The sequence below is a fragment of the Blastocystis hominis genome, assembly GCF_000151665.1.
Source record: "Blastocystis hominis, Singapore isolate B (sub-type 7) whole genome shotgun sequence assembly, scaffold_4".
Classification (NCBI taxonomy): domain Eukaryota; class Bigyra; order Opalinata; family Blastocystidae; genus Blastocystis; species Blastocystis hominis.
This window is the reverse complement of record NW_013171849.1, coordinates 649,858-664,244: the sequence shown is the minus strand read 5'-3', so window position 1 is coordinate 664,244 and position 14,387 is coordinate 649,858. Positions and strand designations below refer to the sequence as shown.

At 49.7% G+C, this 14,387-nt stretch overlaps 9 protein-coding genes; 5 read left to right on the top strand and 4 right to left on the bottom strand.

The window, feature by feature from the left end:
* Positions 1 to 1,749: 1,749 nt before the first annotated feature.
* Positions 1,750 to 3,583, top strand: GSBLH_T00003816001 (uncharacterized protein; the record flags this gene model as incomplete). XM_013042618.1 has 4 exons in its annotated part: positions 1,750 to 1,960; positions 1,993 to 2,066; positions 2,095 to 2,311; positions 2,347 to 3,583. The coding sequence occupies 4 exons, from the start codon at positions 1,750 to 1,752 to the stop codon at positions 3,573 to 3,575; spliced, it is 1,731 nt and encodes a 576-aa protein (XP_012898072.1). The 3' UTR covers positions 3,576 to 3,583.
* A 24-nt stretch (positions 3,584 to 3,607) lies between these two features.
* GSBLH_T00003815001 (uncharacterized protein) lies at positions 3,608 to 4,079 on the bottom strand. XM_013042617.1 has 3 exons: positions 3,962 to 4,079; positions 3,804 to 3,927; positions 3,608 to 3,771 (listed from the first exon to the last, which is right to left on the bottom strand). Exons 2-3 carry the CDS (start codon positions 3,883 to 3,885, stop codon positions 3,638 to 3,640), a joined length of 216 nt encoding a protein of 71 aa, XP_012898071.1. The 5' UTR covers positions 3,886 to 3,927; positions 3,962 to 4,079; the 3' UTR covers positions 3,608 to 3,637.
* A 942-nt stretch (positions 4,080 to 5,021) lies between these two features.
* On the bottom strand, positions 5,022 to 5,371 carry GSBLH_T00003814001 (uncharacterized protein; the record flags this gene model as incomplete). XM_013042616.1 has 2 exons in its annotated part: positions 5,220 to 5,371; positions 5,022 to 5,189 (listed from the first exon to the last, which is right to left on the bottom strand). Exons 1-2 carry the CDS (start codon positions 5,283 to 5,285, stop codon positions 5,022 to 5,024), a joined length of 234 nt encoding a protein of 77 aa, XP_012898070.1. The 5' UTR covers positions 5,286 to 5,371.
* Positions 5,372 to 5,379: 8 nt separating this feature from the next.
* GSBLH_T00003813001 (uncharacterized protein) lies at positions 5,380 to 6,030 on the bottom strand (the record flags this gene model as incomplete). XM_013042615.1 has 6 exons in its annotated part: positions 5,936 to 6,030; positions 5,839 to 5,903; positions 5,752 to 5,807; positions 5,652 to 5,719; positions 5,427 to 5,620; positions 5,380 to 5,393 (listed from the first exon to the last, which is right to left on the bottom strand). Exons 1-6 carry the CDS (start codon positions 5,995 to 5,997, stop codon positions 5,380 to 5,382), a joined length of 459 nt encoding a protein of 152 aa, XP_012898069.1. The 5' UTR covers positions 5,998 to 6,030.
* Positions 6,031 to 6,139: 109 nt separating this feature from the next.
* On the top strand, positions 6,140 to 6,839 carry GSBLH_T00003812001 (uncharacterized protein). XM_013042614.1 has 3 exons: positions 6,140 to 6,334; positions 6,366 to 6,626; positions 6,663 to 6,839. Exons 1-3 carry the CDS (start codon positions 6,230 to 6,232, stop codon positions 6,717 to 6,719), a joined length of 423 nt encoding a protein of 140 aa, XP_012898068.1. The 5' UTR covers positions 6,140 to 6,229; the 3' UTR covers positions 6,720 to 6,839.
* Positions 6,840 to 8,525: 1,686 nt separating this feature from the next.
* GSBLH_T00007158001 (uncharacterized protein) lies at positions 8,526 to 9,264 on the top strand (the record flags this gene model as incomplete). Its single annotated transcript, XM_013042613.1, has 3 exons — positions 8,526 to 8,630; positions 8,661 to 8,843; positions 8,872 to 9,264. The coding sequence occupies 3 exons, from the start codon at positions 8,526 to 8,528 to the stop codon at positions 9,262 to 9,264; spliced, it is 681 nt and encodes a 226-aa protein (XP_012898067.1).
* A 751-nt stretch (positions 9,265 to 10,015) lies between these two features.
* Positions 10,016 to 12,436, bottom strand: GSBLH_T00003811001 (uncharacterized protein). XM_013042612.1 has 6 exons: positions 12,291 to 12,436; positions 12,216 to 12,257; positions 12,142 to 12,183; positions 12,091 to 12,110; positions 11,008 to 12,059; positions 10,016 to 10,977 (listed from the first exon to the last, which is right to left on the bottom strand). The coding sequence occupies exons 1-6, from the start codon at positions 12,416 to 12,418 to the stop codon at positions 10,033 to 10,035; spliced, it is 2,229 nt and encodes a 742-aa protein (XP_012898066.1). The 5' UTR covers positions 12,419 to 12,436; the 3' UTR covers positions 10,016 to 10,032.
* A 418-nt stretch (positions 12,437 to 12,854) lies between these two features.
* GSBLH_T00006716001 (uncharacterized protein) lies at positions 12,855 to 13,613 on the top strand (the record flags this gene model as incomplete). Its single annotated transcript, XM_013042611.1, has 5 exons — positions 12,855 to 12,905; positions 12,934 to 12,988; positions 13,054 to 13,235; positions 13,268 to 13,404; positions 13,475 to 13,613. The coding sequence occupies 5 exons, from the start codon at positions 12,855 to 12,857 to the stop codon at positions 13,611 to 13,613; spliced, it is 564 nt and encodes a 187-aa protein (XP_012898065.1).
* A 137-nt stretch (positions 13,614 to 13,750) lies between these two features.
* Positions 13,751 to 14,164, top strand: GSBLH_T00003810001 (uncharacterized protein; the record flags this gene model as incomplete). Its single annotated transcript, XM_013042610.1, has 2 exons — positions 13,751 to 13,829; positions 13,863 to 14,164. 2 exons carry the CDS (start codon positions 13,751 to 13,753, stop codon positions 14,162 to 14,164), a joined length of 381 nt encoding a protein of 126 aa, XP_012898064.1.
* Positions 14,165 to 14,387: the final 223 nt, after the last annotated feature.

Genomic DNA, 14,387 nt, shown 5'->3' with positions numbered 1-14,387 from the left:
CGATTACAGAGCGAAAAATCCCATTGGTCGGATTCGAAATGTTCCAAGATTTGATGTTTTTGTTCCACTGGTGCGTCGATCGCCTTCCTCCGACTTGCCACGAATTCATTTCTCAAGTCCGCAGCGCCTTCTCCTCAGTCATCGACATTCATGTTATCGCTGTCAATGGAATTCACGCGTAGTCGCTTCTCCACACTCCAAGTTTATCCAACATGCTTCCAGAGTCGCTCTCTCTCGTTAACGTCTATAAAGCGGTTTGTCTTGGAGTGGTTATGTGAGATGCAGTTCGAACGCTTCGAGCCTTCGGTTCAGGCTTGCAGCGAAGAGGAGCAGCAGGCGCATGACGCTGGGTTTGATGCCTATATGACCGGATCGTTGTTTGTGAAGGTGGCGAACCAACTGAGCGTTGATTCGGAAAGTTCTTTCTTTTTTCTTTCTGCGATTAATGAGCGTAGAGCTGCTCAATTTCGACTCGTTCATGAGCGAGCCGCTGCCTGAAGACAGTTCGTTCAAGCGAAGCCCCGCACAGTTCCAGAGCGAAGTGAACGTGATCAATATGTACAACCTTTCGATGGGACTTCCGCTGGACGACCAGCGATTCGAAGAGCGAAACGCGAAGCTGTCGGGGGATGCAAAGGACACGGTGGTTCTGATAACGGATTTCGAGCAGGTATGGGTGGTTTTGTCTGGAATAATGGAATGCAGAGTCTGAAGACGCACGATCTGCTCGAGTTGAGTCGTCCTTATTTGGAGAGTGAGGAAACGGTGCAAGTGATTTGGCTGGATAATGAATTCGTGCTCCTTCATTTCCACTCTGCAAACTCGTGCAAGCGATTCAGAGAGGCGTGGGAAGGACGGAGCCGAGTGCGTGAAGAGGAGCGGAAGAAGCTATTGATGAGTATAACAGTACTGCCGTATGAGATGTACGAAGAAGTGTGTAAATGTACGGGTGGAAAAGTGACTCGGGTTAATGGCTCGAAGGGTATTCGGGATGACGATTCTTGCTATCAGGAAGCTAAAAGAGTTCGGATTAGTGCAGCGAGTCAGCGGGGTAAGGGGCATTGTGTTTTCATGTGAATTGTTTTCTGTAAACATTCGTGGAAAGAATGGTTATGGTTTGCTGTAAGCAAATAATGTGGTTTAAAATAGTGAATTTTATGGTTTCGAAAAAGAAGGTACTATTGTGTTATAGAGAGAGTCGTTCATAAGGGAACAAGTATCTGAATCGAAAGAAAGACTGTAGAATTAACAATCTTAATCATGAATCAAATGATTCTTCAGTACTGGATTGTGAAAAGACACTGAGAGAACGATAATTGTTGTTGAACGAAGGAAAATATCAATTTATCGTTAAAAAGATATCAAGGCAGGTACTATCTAGACAGGAAACATTGATGATCAAGAATATTGCATAACTACAAGATAACTGATACTATTTAGTGTATGTCACCTAACTATATTCTATAGTTTAGATTGAATCTGTCATGACATTTTTCGATTTACCATATTTCCTATATTCGAAAAATCAATATTACACAACACCCTCTAACTACCAATCTATCACTCACATTAAATCGTATTCATTAGTCTCTCATTTGGATGTGTACTAATTGACATCATCTCAATAACACTATACTTTTCGGTTTTTCCTCTATTTATCACTGTACACATAATACATCGATTTGTCTCATCTACTTCCTTACCCTTCATCATTGCTCTCTATCCACATGCATTATTATAATTACACAAATGTTCGTAATTACCACACACAAGTCCCTCTTCTTCAATTTCAACTCCACACCAATTACCATCATTCCTTTTCCCATCCAACTCTACACAAATCTGTTGTTGCCATTCCAAAGTACCACAATTCCTTTTCCCAGAGTGATGAATCACGACGAAATTGTTATTCTTGACTTCGGTTCACAGTACAGCCACTTGATTGCTCGTCGCGTGCGAGGTGAGTGGTGTTCGCGTTCTCTGACGTTTTAGAATTTAACGTCTACTGCGAACTGTTCTCCTGCCTGGTGGATGCAAAGACCGTAATGGAGAAAAAGAATCTGAAGGTACGATCGTGTTTTACCTGCGAGCTAGGGAATCATATTTTCAGGCGGTCCTTCGAGCGTTTATGAGAAGGATGCTCCCCACGTTTCTGAAGAATTGTGGAAGTTCATCGAAGAGAAGCAAGTGCCTCTTCTCGGTATCTGCTACGGTCTCCAAGAGATTGCCCATCACTACGGAGGAGTAGTGGCTCCGTGTGACCACCGTGAATATGGACATGCCATGGTTGGTATTGTCAAGGGCCTGGAAGGTACTCCATCTCTTCCTCTGCTTCTCACCACCTAGAAAAGGACTCTCAAAAGGCAATGCGTCTGCTGGAGGGTCTGGACGACCCCTTCCAAGTCTGGATGAGCCACGGCGACAAACTCTCCGCTCTTCCTACCGGCTTTTTCGACATCGGCGCGACCTCCAACGCCGAGCACGCAGCCATCGCGAGCCACGACAAGGTGATGTACGGCATCCAGTTCCACCCGGAAGTGACGCACACTCCGCAGGGCCGAATCCTGCTGAAGAACTTCGTTCTGAACATCTGCGAGGCGAAGGCGGACTGGGAGATGGGCTCCTTCGTGAACGAGGCGATTGCGCGCATTCGAAGCGAGGTGGGCGAGGAGGGCCACGTGATCGGTGCCGTGAGCGGCGGCGTGGACAGCAGCGTGGCGGCGGTGCTGCTGAACCGCGCGATCGGGAAGCGGTTCCACGCGGTGCTGGTGGACAACGGCGTGCTGCGTCTGAACGAGGCGAAGGAGGTGATGGAGCGTCTGGGCGCTGCGGGCATCGACCTGCACCTGGCGGACGCGTCGGAGCTGTTCCTGGCGAAGCTGGCGGGCGTGAGCGACCCGGAGAAGAAGCGCAAGATCATCGGGACGACGTTCATCGACGTGTTCGAAGAGGAGGCCAAGAAGATCGAGCAGGAAGTGGGCCATGTGGATTTCCTGCTGCAGGGCACGCTCTACCCCGACGTGATCGAGTCCACCTCCTTCCGCGGTCCCTCCGCGACCATCAAATCGCACCACAACGTGGGCGGGCTCAAGGAGAACATGAAGCTGAAGCTCATCGAGCCGCTTCGCGAGCTCTTCAAGGACGAGGTCCGCGCGCTGGGCGCCGAGCTCGGGCTCCCGCATGACTGCATCTGGAGACACCCCTTCCCCGGCCCCGGCCTCGCGATCCGCGTGATCGGCGCGGTGGACAAGCAGCAGCTGGACATTCTGCGCCAGGCGGACAAGATTCTGATCGACGAAATCCGCGCAGCCGGCGAGTACGAGAAGATCGGACAGGCGCTCGTGGTGCTGCTGCCCGTGCGGTCGGTCGGAGTGATGGGCGACGGACGCACCTATGAGCAGACCGCGGCGATTCGCTGTGTGCAGACCACGGATTACATGACGGCGGATTGGTACCGATTCCCGTATGACCTGCTGGCGAGAATCTCGAACCGGATTATTAACGAGGTGAAGGGAATCAACCGCGTGGTGTACGACGTGTCGTCCAAGCCCCCAGCCACGATCGAGTGGGAGTAGTTTGCTTTGGGCTGTTTGTTCAACAAACAACGGGTAAAGGCTCCAATGACTCACGTACTTGTTTACCAGTCGTCATCATCATCTCCGAAGAGACCACCACCGCTCATATCAATATCCTCTTCCTCCTCTTCCTCTTCCTCCTTCTTCTCCTCCTCCTTCTCCTCAGCGGCTTCAGTGGCAGCAGCAGCTCCGGCAGCTACAAGCTCAATGTCCTACCACACTCCCTACCAGCAGCAGGAGCAGCTCCGCAACTGGGCTTCATCAGAAGTTCAGTAATGTCCTTTTCACCAAGGAACTTGGCGAAAAGCATGGGCCAGTAAGGCTCAACAGTGATGTTGGTAGCCTTCAAGAGCTGTGATATAATTTCCGCTCCAAAACGCTCCTACCTTCTCAATTCCGGCAGCATCGACCTTCACGCCAGAATCGCCAAGAATCAGGGTAGCAAGGGTGCAAGCGACCTCGTCACGTTCAGCAGCAGAAACGAAAGACATTGTAGCCAAAGTATTGTGAATTCTAAGGGTCGATCAGAATCGGGTATTCAGTGATCGAATGACCCTAAACTCTCTGTTTTTTGCAGTGTAAATTTCATAATCGGGACTCAAGTATTAATTACTATTTTCTCATCAATTTCGTCATTTCAAAGGAAAACAATGTGGTCACATCCATTAACTTCTCTGACGCTTTCATTCTGATTCACACACATCTCTTTTTTTCCATTATTTCTTGGTGAGAAGGGAGCTTTTATGGATGAGCAGGCGCTTCAAATCCAGAAAACTGGAGTAAGGCTGTTGCTGTCACAAGAAACCATCGCAGCCGCCATTGCCTACTGTAACAAGTTCAAGGCATTCGGCCCTTACTCTAGCTTTTCTCCTTTGGAATATTCTTCCGCCTGTATATTTTTAGCGTCTAAAGTAGCTGACGAGACTCGAAAGATCCGTGATATATTAAATTGTTGGAATGAAGCAATGGGGAAATCGTTTGACACGGAACTGACAAAAGAGTTATTGCTAATGTGATTTGTCATATGTAAGGTATTATAAGACAAAGGAACGCATTGTAGAATGCGAGCAGGTGATTTTACGAACATTTGTATTCGATGTGGAGACTGTTCACCCGTTTTCTTGCTCTTCTTTGGTGATTGCTAGGTATGTCTACTTTTTGAACTGTTGCAAATCGATGGAAGTGTCTCCGGAAGTTGTACAATGTGGTTGGTCCATTATCGTGGATTCTTACATTTGCAACAAACGAAAGGATTACTCACCCTATCTGCTTGCCGTAGCGTCCCTCTATCTATCCATTCAACTTCTCAATGCTCCTCAACCTAGAAAGGAATGGTGGAGATGCTTTGAAATAGAGTTCTGGTTTCTTCTTGACTGCTAATCAATAGAGAAGAAGAATTAGCTCCGTGTTGTCTCGATCTTGTTCACATGTACTCTTTCTCTGTTTTCAACAAACACAAAACAGGAACGGTACTAAAACAGTTACCACAACAATCGCCAAAACGATAACGATAATCAGAACACAGCACTTTCGTTTTCGATTCTTCTTCGCCTCTTTAATCGACTCCTCCAGCGCTTTATTCGCATCGTTCACTCGAGACGCAGCTTTCGAAATCTAGAGATCACCTTCTGACCCAGACCGCACATTCATCTCAATCTTATCGATGCTCTCCCCCTGCTCGTTCACAAGGAACGCCAAATCCATAAACATCTGATTCAGCTGCACCATGGATCGCTGGATGTTCAGCACCGACATGTATGTCTCCTCCACCTGACGAACGTTCGTCTTAATCGTTGCGTTCACGTTACCCATCATCGCCTATTGGTTGAGCTTCCAATGAACTCCGTACACTGCGGATGGCCTCGATACCGTTTCCAGACTCGACTAATTCATCGACCTCTTGATCGGTTTTGTTCACGACGGCCTTCAATACTTGTTTCACGTGGGACTTGACGTTTTTATCGTATTCCACCTGTGTTTCGTTGTATTTCTGAACCGCATTTGCCAACTTGCGCACAGTTGTATCCAGAGCGTTCTGCTCCATTCTAATTGATTAAGCATCCCGGATAGACACACTTCAAATCACTTTGGTTCAAAGTGTCCTTATGCGAGGAAATGTGATTCTTTAAATCATCAATTCGTTTCTATCGAATAGACAGTGGATTGTAAGGCATACCTTCAAAGATTGAATCAGATCCGACATTTTAGAAGTGATTTGCTCCACATCCGCAGCTATGGAGGAAAGCGCATTCGGAACACATACTTGGAACATTGTCTAGTGAATATTGTGCTTGATTCGCATATCCTCTCAGCTTGGCTTCAATATCACTACATCTTATGTCCCAAATCAAGATTCGGACATCAGTCTTTGGATTCCATTCTCAATCGACTTGGTTTCGCTCAAAAACTTGGCCACGGTCATCTCTCCCTCTACGGGTTTGGGGCTCATATCCACTAGTCTAACAGATGAACTTCATCGTTCTAGCAGCATACTCGACTGTCTTGTCTTCCATGTTCCTTTGTTTGGGTAAAAAATGAAATGAAAAGCATTCCATATTTCGGTAGATCGATCCGCTTTTATCATGGATTTGAAGGAATCGAGTACAACAGAAGAAATTAAATCTGTTCGGTTTGTTCTTTGCCAGGGATGACAGATGGAGAACCAGGTGCGCTATTTGAGGGAACTAATTGGCCAATATTGTCCCTCACTTGCTAGTCGCCTGTCGTTTGAAGGGTATGTCGATAATCGTCTGTCCGTCGTCTATTCTTCTTTTAGTTGGTGAAATGTAGAGACTCTTCTCCTATGCTCAGCTGCTCATGTTTTTCATCATGATTGTTTCAGGGGTTGTTGAGAATATGAAGATTGACACCACTTCTTCCTATGCCTTTCTATTACTCTTCATAAAGAGATGGAGGCCCGTTTTAATGGTGATATCGTTACTTACTATATTGGTAAATCAGTTTATTTCCACAAATGCAGCCTTCGATATCTATGTGAATGAAAAGCTTGTATTTTCGAAGCACGTAGAGGGAAGATATCCTTCTGAATCGGTACATCTTCTTCTTCTTTAGTGAAGTGATGCATAGGAGATCTTGAGTCTTTTGGGATGTGCAAAGACGGAAGAAGAGAAGAAGAACGACTAAACGGATTCTCGTTTCGCCGCTTGCCCATGATGCGCTGCTCCAAAACACATTGTGTGGTCCAGCGCTGAAAATAAGCAGCGAAGCCTGCCTGGCCAGCAGGGAGAAATCGGTTTCGAAAGATCGTGTTTGTTACAAAGAGAAGAATCGGAATCCATATCATCTTCCATGAAATAATCATTATAATAATAATCATCATTGTCGTTGTCGTCATCCTCCTCAAAATAGTCAGGATCATAATAATAGTCATCTTCATACCCATAATACTTTGCTTGACTCTCCGCAAAATACTCATCTTCATCTTCATCTTCATCTTCATAGTAGTCGTCATCCATATACGTCTGCATTCGATACTGATCTCTTTGTATCCGACTCCTTCTCTCCCCCATCCCATCTTCTCTCTCTTGCTGCCTATCTCTCACTCCTCCCTCCCTTCCTCACCTCCATTCTCGCTCTTCAATCGACGATTCATCGTCTCCATAGTCCCACTCCTTATTCGAATCGCTCTCCTCTTCCTCCTCCTCCTCGCTATTTTCACCTCTGCATCACCTTCTCCTCCCACCTCTACTCGCCTTCATAAATAAACTCCTCTCCGAAGATATCGTTCCCGCTGTGCAGAAGCAAGTCATCGATCGTCAAGTATTGCTTCTCCCCGTCGTACACGTTCCTCACCGGCACCGAATCCGTCATCATGTACACGTCGTACACCGCCTTCTCCGCTTGATTCGCTCCTTCCGCTCCGTTTTGTCCGCTCCAATCGCCTTCCATTTCTTCCTTCTCTCGCAGCGATTCGCTCTCGCTCTGCTTCTTCATCAGCAAGAACGCCTCGATGGCCGCTTCGGGAAGGTTCTCGGCGCTTTCTGTGAGCTTTCGCCACAGCAAAGCGAACGCAGAATCGCCCTCGTTCGTTACCATCTACACATCATCAACACTCTCGGTGAGAACGCAGCTATCCGCTCCGAGCTTCATGAGTTCTAATGCTCCTGCGTAGTTTTTCCGGCTGACGGCGAGATAGAGAAGCGTGCAAATGTCGCCCGTGGGAAGAGTGAATTGCTGGTTGATATCGACTCTGTTGGAAGAAATCATGGCGAGACAGCGATCAAAACAGACAGAGTCTCCACTTGTAAGGTATTCTCCTGCTGCTTGACTAAAACGACTCTATTTTAAATATTACACATATCTACATACTGTTTCAATACTCTCCATTCGAGAAAAGTTGTTTGGAACTGGGTGAGACGACTGCACCTTCGGTTCTTGTTTGGAAGACAAATAGTTCTGTAAGGAATGCTCGTTTGTAGTGTCGATTCTTCTATACGTACATCTACCTGTGATTAGAAATGGAAAACAACCCACAGTTTACCGGGATTCATACTCCCTCCATCTAAAGTCATATTCTGCATCGCATTGTAAAGGTTATTCATTGTCCTTGTTCTTTTCTCAGGAACCGCGATTTCGATCTCTTCTCGAGGTTCTGCACCCCTTTCACGCTTCAGACATACAAAGCTGCGGCGATAATCGCTCATGGGTTCGTGTCAAAGCAAATTATGTCAACTCTTTTCATTCCTCCAGATGGGTCTCAGTCGCGTGTACAGATCAATCTGTATGTTGTGGACGAAAATCATCGTGTTTTGGGTTTTATCTTTGTGTGATTTGTAGTTGCCCACGACTGCTGATTCTCTGGTTGACTTGAAGGTTGAACTCATGCATGAAGCAATTCAAATCGCAAAAGACTATCTCTGGTATCAAGATGCGTTTTATCTTGTGACCGATTCATTTTTATCTACATCCCCTCTCACAGAAGGAAAACGAATGTACTATTTGCGAGGAGACATGGATGTGGGAGATTCCATCGAAGATGAGTGGGTGATCGCGTACATTGCATACGATCTCTCTAAAAAGCACTCGAATTTGATTGTTTTTTATTCTCTTTTGTTGTTCCCCTAGATTCAGCTCTTCGATGACGATGGTGATTATCTTTTGATCGAGGGAGCGCAGACGCTTCCCGATTGGGTCGATCCGACAACCATGGACAATCGCTTTTTCCTTCACGACGGCGAGTTTAAAATTCTTCCCCACCCCCACTATTCTTCCTATTCCTCCTTTCCTCTCCACCCCACAATCGAACAAGTCGTTCTCCTCCCCCTCTTCTCTCTAGAGTCTCTCCGCTCTCTTTTCTCTCCCTTCCCAATCCACTCCTTCCCTCCAGCTCCTTCTCCGCCACCGCTTCGACCGCGTCCTCTCCTCTCTTCGCTCCCACACCCACACCCACACCACCTTCGCTCTTCTCCCCACTTCCTGGGCCGCTCTTCTCTCCAAGCCTTCCATTCTCTCTCTCTTCGCTCGCATCTTCCTCGACTCCACGCCGCTCGAGCGCCAGCAAGCCTCTCTAGCGCTGGACCGCGTCGCGCCCACCACGCCGGTCGCCGTCGCGCCCATCCAGCTGCCTCAACTCCTCTTTTTGGAACTCATCGCGGCGGACGAGGCGGAGGAATCGCGGAAAACGAGCGCGGTAGCGCGGTATCTGAAGGATTCGACGGAGGTTCGGTAGGGTTGCGGGCGGATTGCGAGGAGCAGAGCGTTCGAAGTGGGCCGCCGATTGCGGATCGGAGCGTATTTGTGGAAGCGGCCGGATCGAGGAGACAATGCAGAGGAGAATAACAACGACAACGATAACAATGAAGAAGAAGAAGAAGAAGAAGAGCTGGAGATCGCGCTGCGACGCAATCGAACGCTGCGAGAGTTTCAGAGAGCGCGGGAATTCGCGATTCCCGGGCTGTTGGGACGGGCAAGCGAGGTGGAATGGCCGAGCGGAGGAGGGATGAAAGAAGAGCTGGAGTGGGTGGAAGTGGACGAGAAGGAGCTCAGCGAGCGATTGGAGGCAGAGGAAGGGAATCTGCGCGAGAAGGACATCGACGGGATTATCGAAGCGGAGGCGAAGCGAACGGACGGGGAGGAAATGCTGGACTCGTTCAAGGCGTTTTTGAGCGCGATTTCGAACGTGGAGGGCGTGGATTGCATGGGGACGGAAGGTGCAGAGGAGGAAGAGGAAGATGAAGATGAAGATATTTCGTTTGATTTTGAGAAGATCTGCAAAGTGTTGCAAGGAGAAGAACCAAGCGAGCCTCTTGAGCCTCTTGAGCCCGCTGGATCCAGCGCGTCGAACGAGTTCAACGAGGAGGAAGCCATTCTCTCCAACCTCCTGGCCTCGCTGGACCTCCAGGAGGGCAGCGAGGGGCCGATGGGCAGCATTCTCGCCAGCCTGGGCAGGCGCAGCTCGCTTGTTTGTTCTCAAACACGCCACAAAGCAAAAACAGGCTTACATTCCAGCGAACATATCTTCTCCAGCCGACTTCGACGCGAAGTTGGGATCAAAGCACGGCGGCGCCACGGGCACCTCCGTCACTGCGCCCGACGCGAACTTCTTCAGCTCCGCCGCGTACGTCTCCAACGCCTCGCTCTCCGCGCTCAGCGTGTCGCACAGCTCGTACTTCTCCTCTCCCATCGCCACGTCCAACTCGTTGTTCTTGCTCTCCATCTGCGCCTCCGCCAGCGCCGCCAGCTCCTGCGCGCGCTCCGCGGTCAGCTCGCCCTCCTTCCCTTCCGCCGCACTGCTCGCACTGGCTGCAGGCGACGCGGCCGGCGCGGCTGGAGCGGCCGGAGTGTCCGGCGCGGCCTGGGCAGCCACGGGGGACGAGACGGGCTCGTCGTCCTGGTCGCCGAGGTGAGGAAGGCCGAGCTGGTCGGCGACGGCGGTGAGGTCGTTGTTGGTGATGTCGAAGAGCGATCCAGCCAGCGCCTGGCAGGCGAAGCGGAACGTGTCGTCGCCGCGCGTGACGCTTTCGATCGTGCGCGAAGCGCGACGCAGCGTGATCGCGTTGCTGCGCAGCAAGTCGTAGTAGGACTGCAGGTAGGCGCGACGCGACTCTTCGTACTCCGCCTTCTTCGCTTCCAGCGCCGCCAGCTCCTCGGCACTGCCCGACTTGATGCCGCTGAGCTCTTCCTGCGCGGACGCCAACGCCATGCTGGCCGACTCCTTCTTGGTCTGCAGCTGCTTGATCTGGGAGGTCACCTGTCCGGCCATCTTGTAGTTCTTGGCAGCGACGGCCTCGGTCTTCTGCTGCTCCAGCTCGGGCAGCTTGGTGGAGGTCTCGTTGATGATGGCCTCGTTGGTGCTGATGGTGCTCTCCAGCACCTGCATGCGGTTCGTAATGCCCTTCGAGTGGATGCTGTTCTCCTCCAGCGCCTTTCGCATGGCGTACATCTACGGTCAACCTCGCTCTCTGCGTGCTACCGCGTTCTGCTTGGCGGTGAGGGGCTGGAAGGTCTCCACGATGAGACGATCGTAGCTCTTCAGCGCGTCCGCGAGGCAGGTGATCACGTCCAGCTCGTCCTTGCGCGTGTCCACGATCTCCTTCTTCGCCTTCTTGTCCTCGTCGAACGACTTCTTCACCATCTCCACGCGGCCAGCAGCGGTGTTGTACTGCGTCTTCAGCGTCTCGATCGCCTTCACATCGCCGCTCAGCGCCTTGTTCTTCTCCTCGATCGGCTGGAACTGCGGCAGGTACTTCACGCGCACCTGTTGGATCTTCTGGTCTGTCTCCGCGATGTGCTTCGTGCACGCCAGCAGCTCCTGGTTCTTCTGGTGCAGCTGCTGCTTCAGCGACGCGATCTCCTCGTCCAGCGTCAGCTTCAGCATGCCCGCCTCCTCCTTCTCCTTGTACAGATCCACGCAGTCCTCGCGGATCTTCTCCTCGATCACTTCCTTCTCCGCAGCGATCGCCTCACGGCTCTTCGCCAGCGCCTCTTCCTTCTCGTTGATCACATTCATCATCTGCGCGAGGCGCGCGTCGTGTGCGGCGCTCTGCTCGTCCAGCTTCTTCACCATCTCCTCAAACATGCCGTTCACGCTCGTGTACGCCGCGTCGAAGCCCTTGATCATCGCATCGATCGTCACCAGCTCGTTCTGGATCTTGGTCACGCGCATCTGCGTCGCCTGCCCGTTGCGCTGCAGGCACGTCTGGATCTCCGCGTGCTTCGCCTCCAGCTCCTTCTTCAGAGCAGCGCTGCGCGTCGAGATCTCCTCCGCCTTCGCGTAGTCCTCCTCCGCGAGGGCCGTCGACTCGGCCGCCTCCGCCTCCACAAGCTGGTCGTTCAGACCTGAAATCACGTTCTCCACGGACGTGATGTACTCGCGCATCTTGCGCTCGCCCTCGTTCAAACGCACCACTTCGCTTCGCAGCTGGTTCGAGATCTGCATCAGCTTCTGGCGAGAGCCCATCAAAGGATCCTGAGCTACAGGAGGCTCAGCAGGGACAGGCGCGGCGGCAGCAGGAGCAGACGGTTCTACGGGTTACAGCGGGGACCTGCGAAGTACGCTGCGGGTTGCTCATTCCACTAGAAGTTATACAAACCAAACATCCCTTACGAGAACATATCTCCTCCCTGGCTAGGGGCACTCTCCATTCCTCTGCAAGATAAATACAATTCCGCAATTCGTACCCAAACATATCTCCTCCCTGGGCAGGAGCGCTACTCATACCTCTAGCGATTATCTAATCATATCAATGCACTTACGAGAACATATCACCTGCATCCTTAGCAGCAGGGGCGGGAGCGGCAGCGGCAGGGGCGGGAGCGGGAGCAGCAGCGGGAGCAGCAGCAGCGGCAGCGGCAGCCTGTTTCTTATTCTTTCTTCTCCACATGAGCTTAGTTTTACGAATAGAATCCGAATATTTATGAGAACGAGGGTTCTATACAAACAGTCGAGTACCGCGGTTCTCGACCCAATTCGGCAGGCATTCTTGTATTCTTTTAAGTAGCGGAAATGTGTTTTGGAACATGGATCTTTGCCAAAATAGGCAAATCTATAGAAGCACCGTGTGGGTCTCCGGAATGTTGATAGAAAACACAAACAAACACGATTCTTCTGCTTTCTGCCGTGCTCGCACTGTAAACCAGTTCCATCAGAACCGGAGAGCTGTATCATGCTAGTTTACTAAAATGCCGAAACATGGATTTCCAGAATATGGAAGCGGATATACACAACAAACTATGTAACGAATAAACGATAATGTAGAAGTAAAGATTTCAATGACATCTTGTCAAAATACTTCGCCATCTCGAATTCACATATTCTTCATGAGTTTATCTAGAATCGTGATTGGAATGAACAGCTTCCGCTGTTCTGAAGTAGTTTCAACACAAAGCTTTGTTTTAGGCTCTTATCGGAGGCCTTTTCGGCGTGCAGTTTACACGAATTGGATATGCGGGAGGTACGAGAACGAACCCAACCTATCAACACGTTGGCAGTGGGTAATGACTGGTCTTTCAACCTTAGATTACACAGAAGTAGTTGAAGCCAATTACAATAAGTCAATTATTTCTCTATCCGAGATATTACAGCTGTTCTTCGAGAACCATGACTACTCTGTTGTGTATCCAAAGCGTTACGCCTCAGTGATCTACTACACGGAGGAAGAGCAACGCGAAGAATCTGAATACTATATGAAACAATATCTTGTAGTGTCATATGCCAGGCATGAGCTTGTTAGAGTGGAGATGTTGCAACAGAATTGAAACCTCTCACGAACTATATTGATGCTGAACACATGTACCACAAATATTACCTACAGAATACTCCAACAATGATGTTGCAGCTGTTGCACGAGTATAATTGGGATATTCGAACGTGGTTCTCAGAGTTTAACGTCCTTCCTTTTGTTACAAAGTCGATACATGACCTTTTCTCTCACATGCAGACTCAACGCTTGTCTTTCTGGATTTTACGATACAGAATATGTTGCCAAGATCCTGGACAGTATTAATGTCCCAGACAACATCAAGCTAGAATGCAAGCTACGTGCCTCGCGAGCACTTCCGCAGTGTATACTTTTGTAACCTAGGATTTCTATGGAATCTATTGAAATGACTTTTGTCGAAAGTTTGTTAAATACGAGATTTTAAGGAACGTTTGGCGTTTCACACTCATATTAACCATCTTATTGATCAGTTCTTTCGCGAATACTCCTTGTGCAATGAGCGAAGACCCCGATACACCACTAGGAGTGAAGATGCTAGCTGACCACTTGGTGAAGGTGAAAATGCAGTATGAAGGTTTGATTTTGCCATTCACGGTCATTTGCATAGAACAGATCAACGATATGCTCGTAAAGATGCGTGGTATGGAAAAGGAGAAGGACGAGATGAAGAGACAGTACAAGCTTCTGGAAGACGAGTTGGAGCAGCGAAGAAACGAGATTTTCCAGTTAAAACGAGCAAACAACGCTCAGTACGTGATGGAGGAAAGGGAGAACTGGCGAGCCATGGTTACTCAGCAAAAGCAGGAAATTGAAAAGCTGAAGAAGGGTAGCACTGTGCTGTTCGTCCAAACCTGTAGATCTTGCAATTGCTCAGGAACGCACCCGTTCTCTTCAGTCCCACTTAGATGAAGACTACTCGGAGAGTAACGGAACTCAGAATCCGTCGAAAGTGCAAGAATCTCCGGAGGAAGTCATTTCTCTTATTCCCGAAGCTGATACGGAAGCCAACATGGAAGGGGACAACACGGTCTCCATGGATTCCATGGACTCCACGGACTCCCACCAAGCAGAGCCCGCATCGACATCGACTCCTGTCGAGCTGGGACCTCCTCAACCCTCGCAGCCGCTCGAT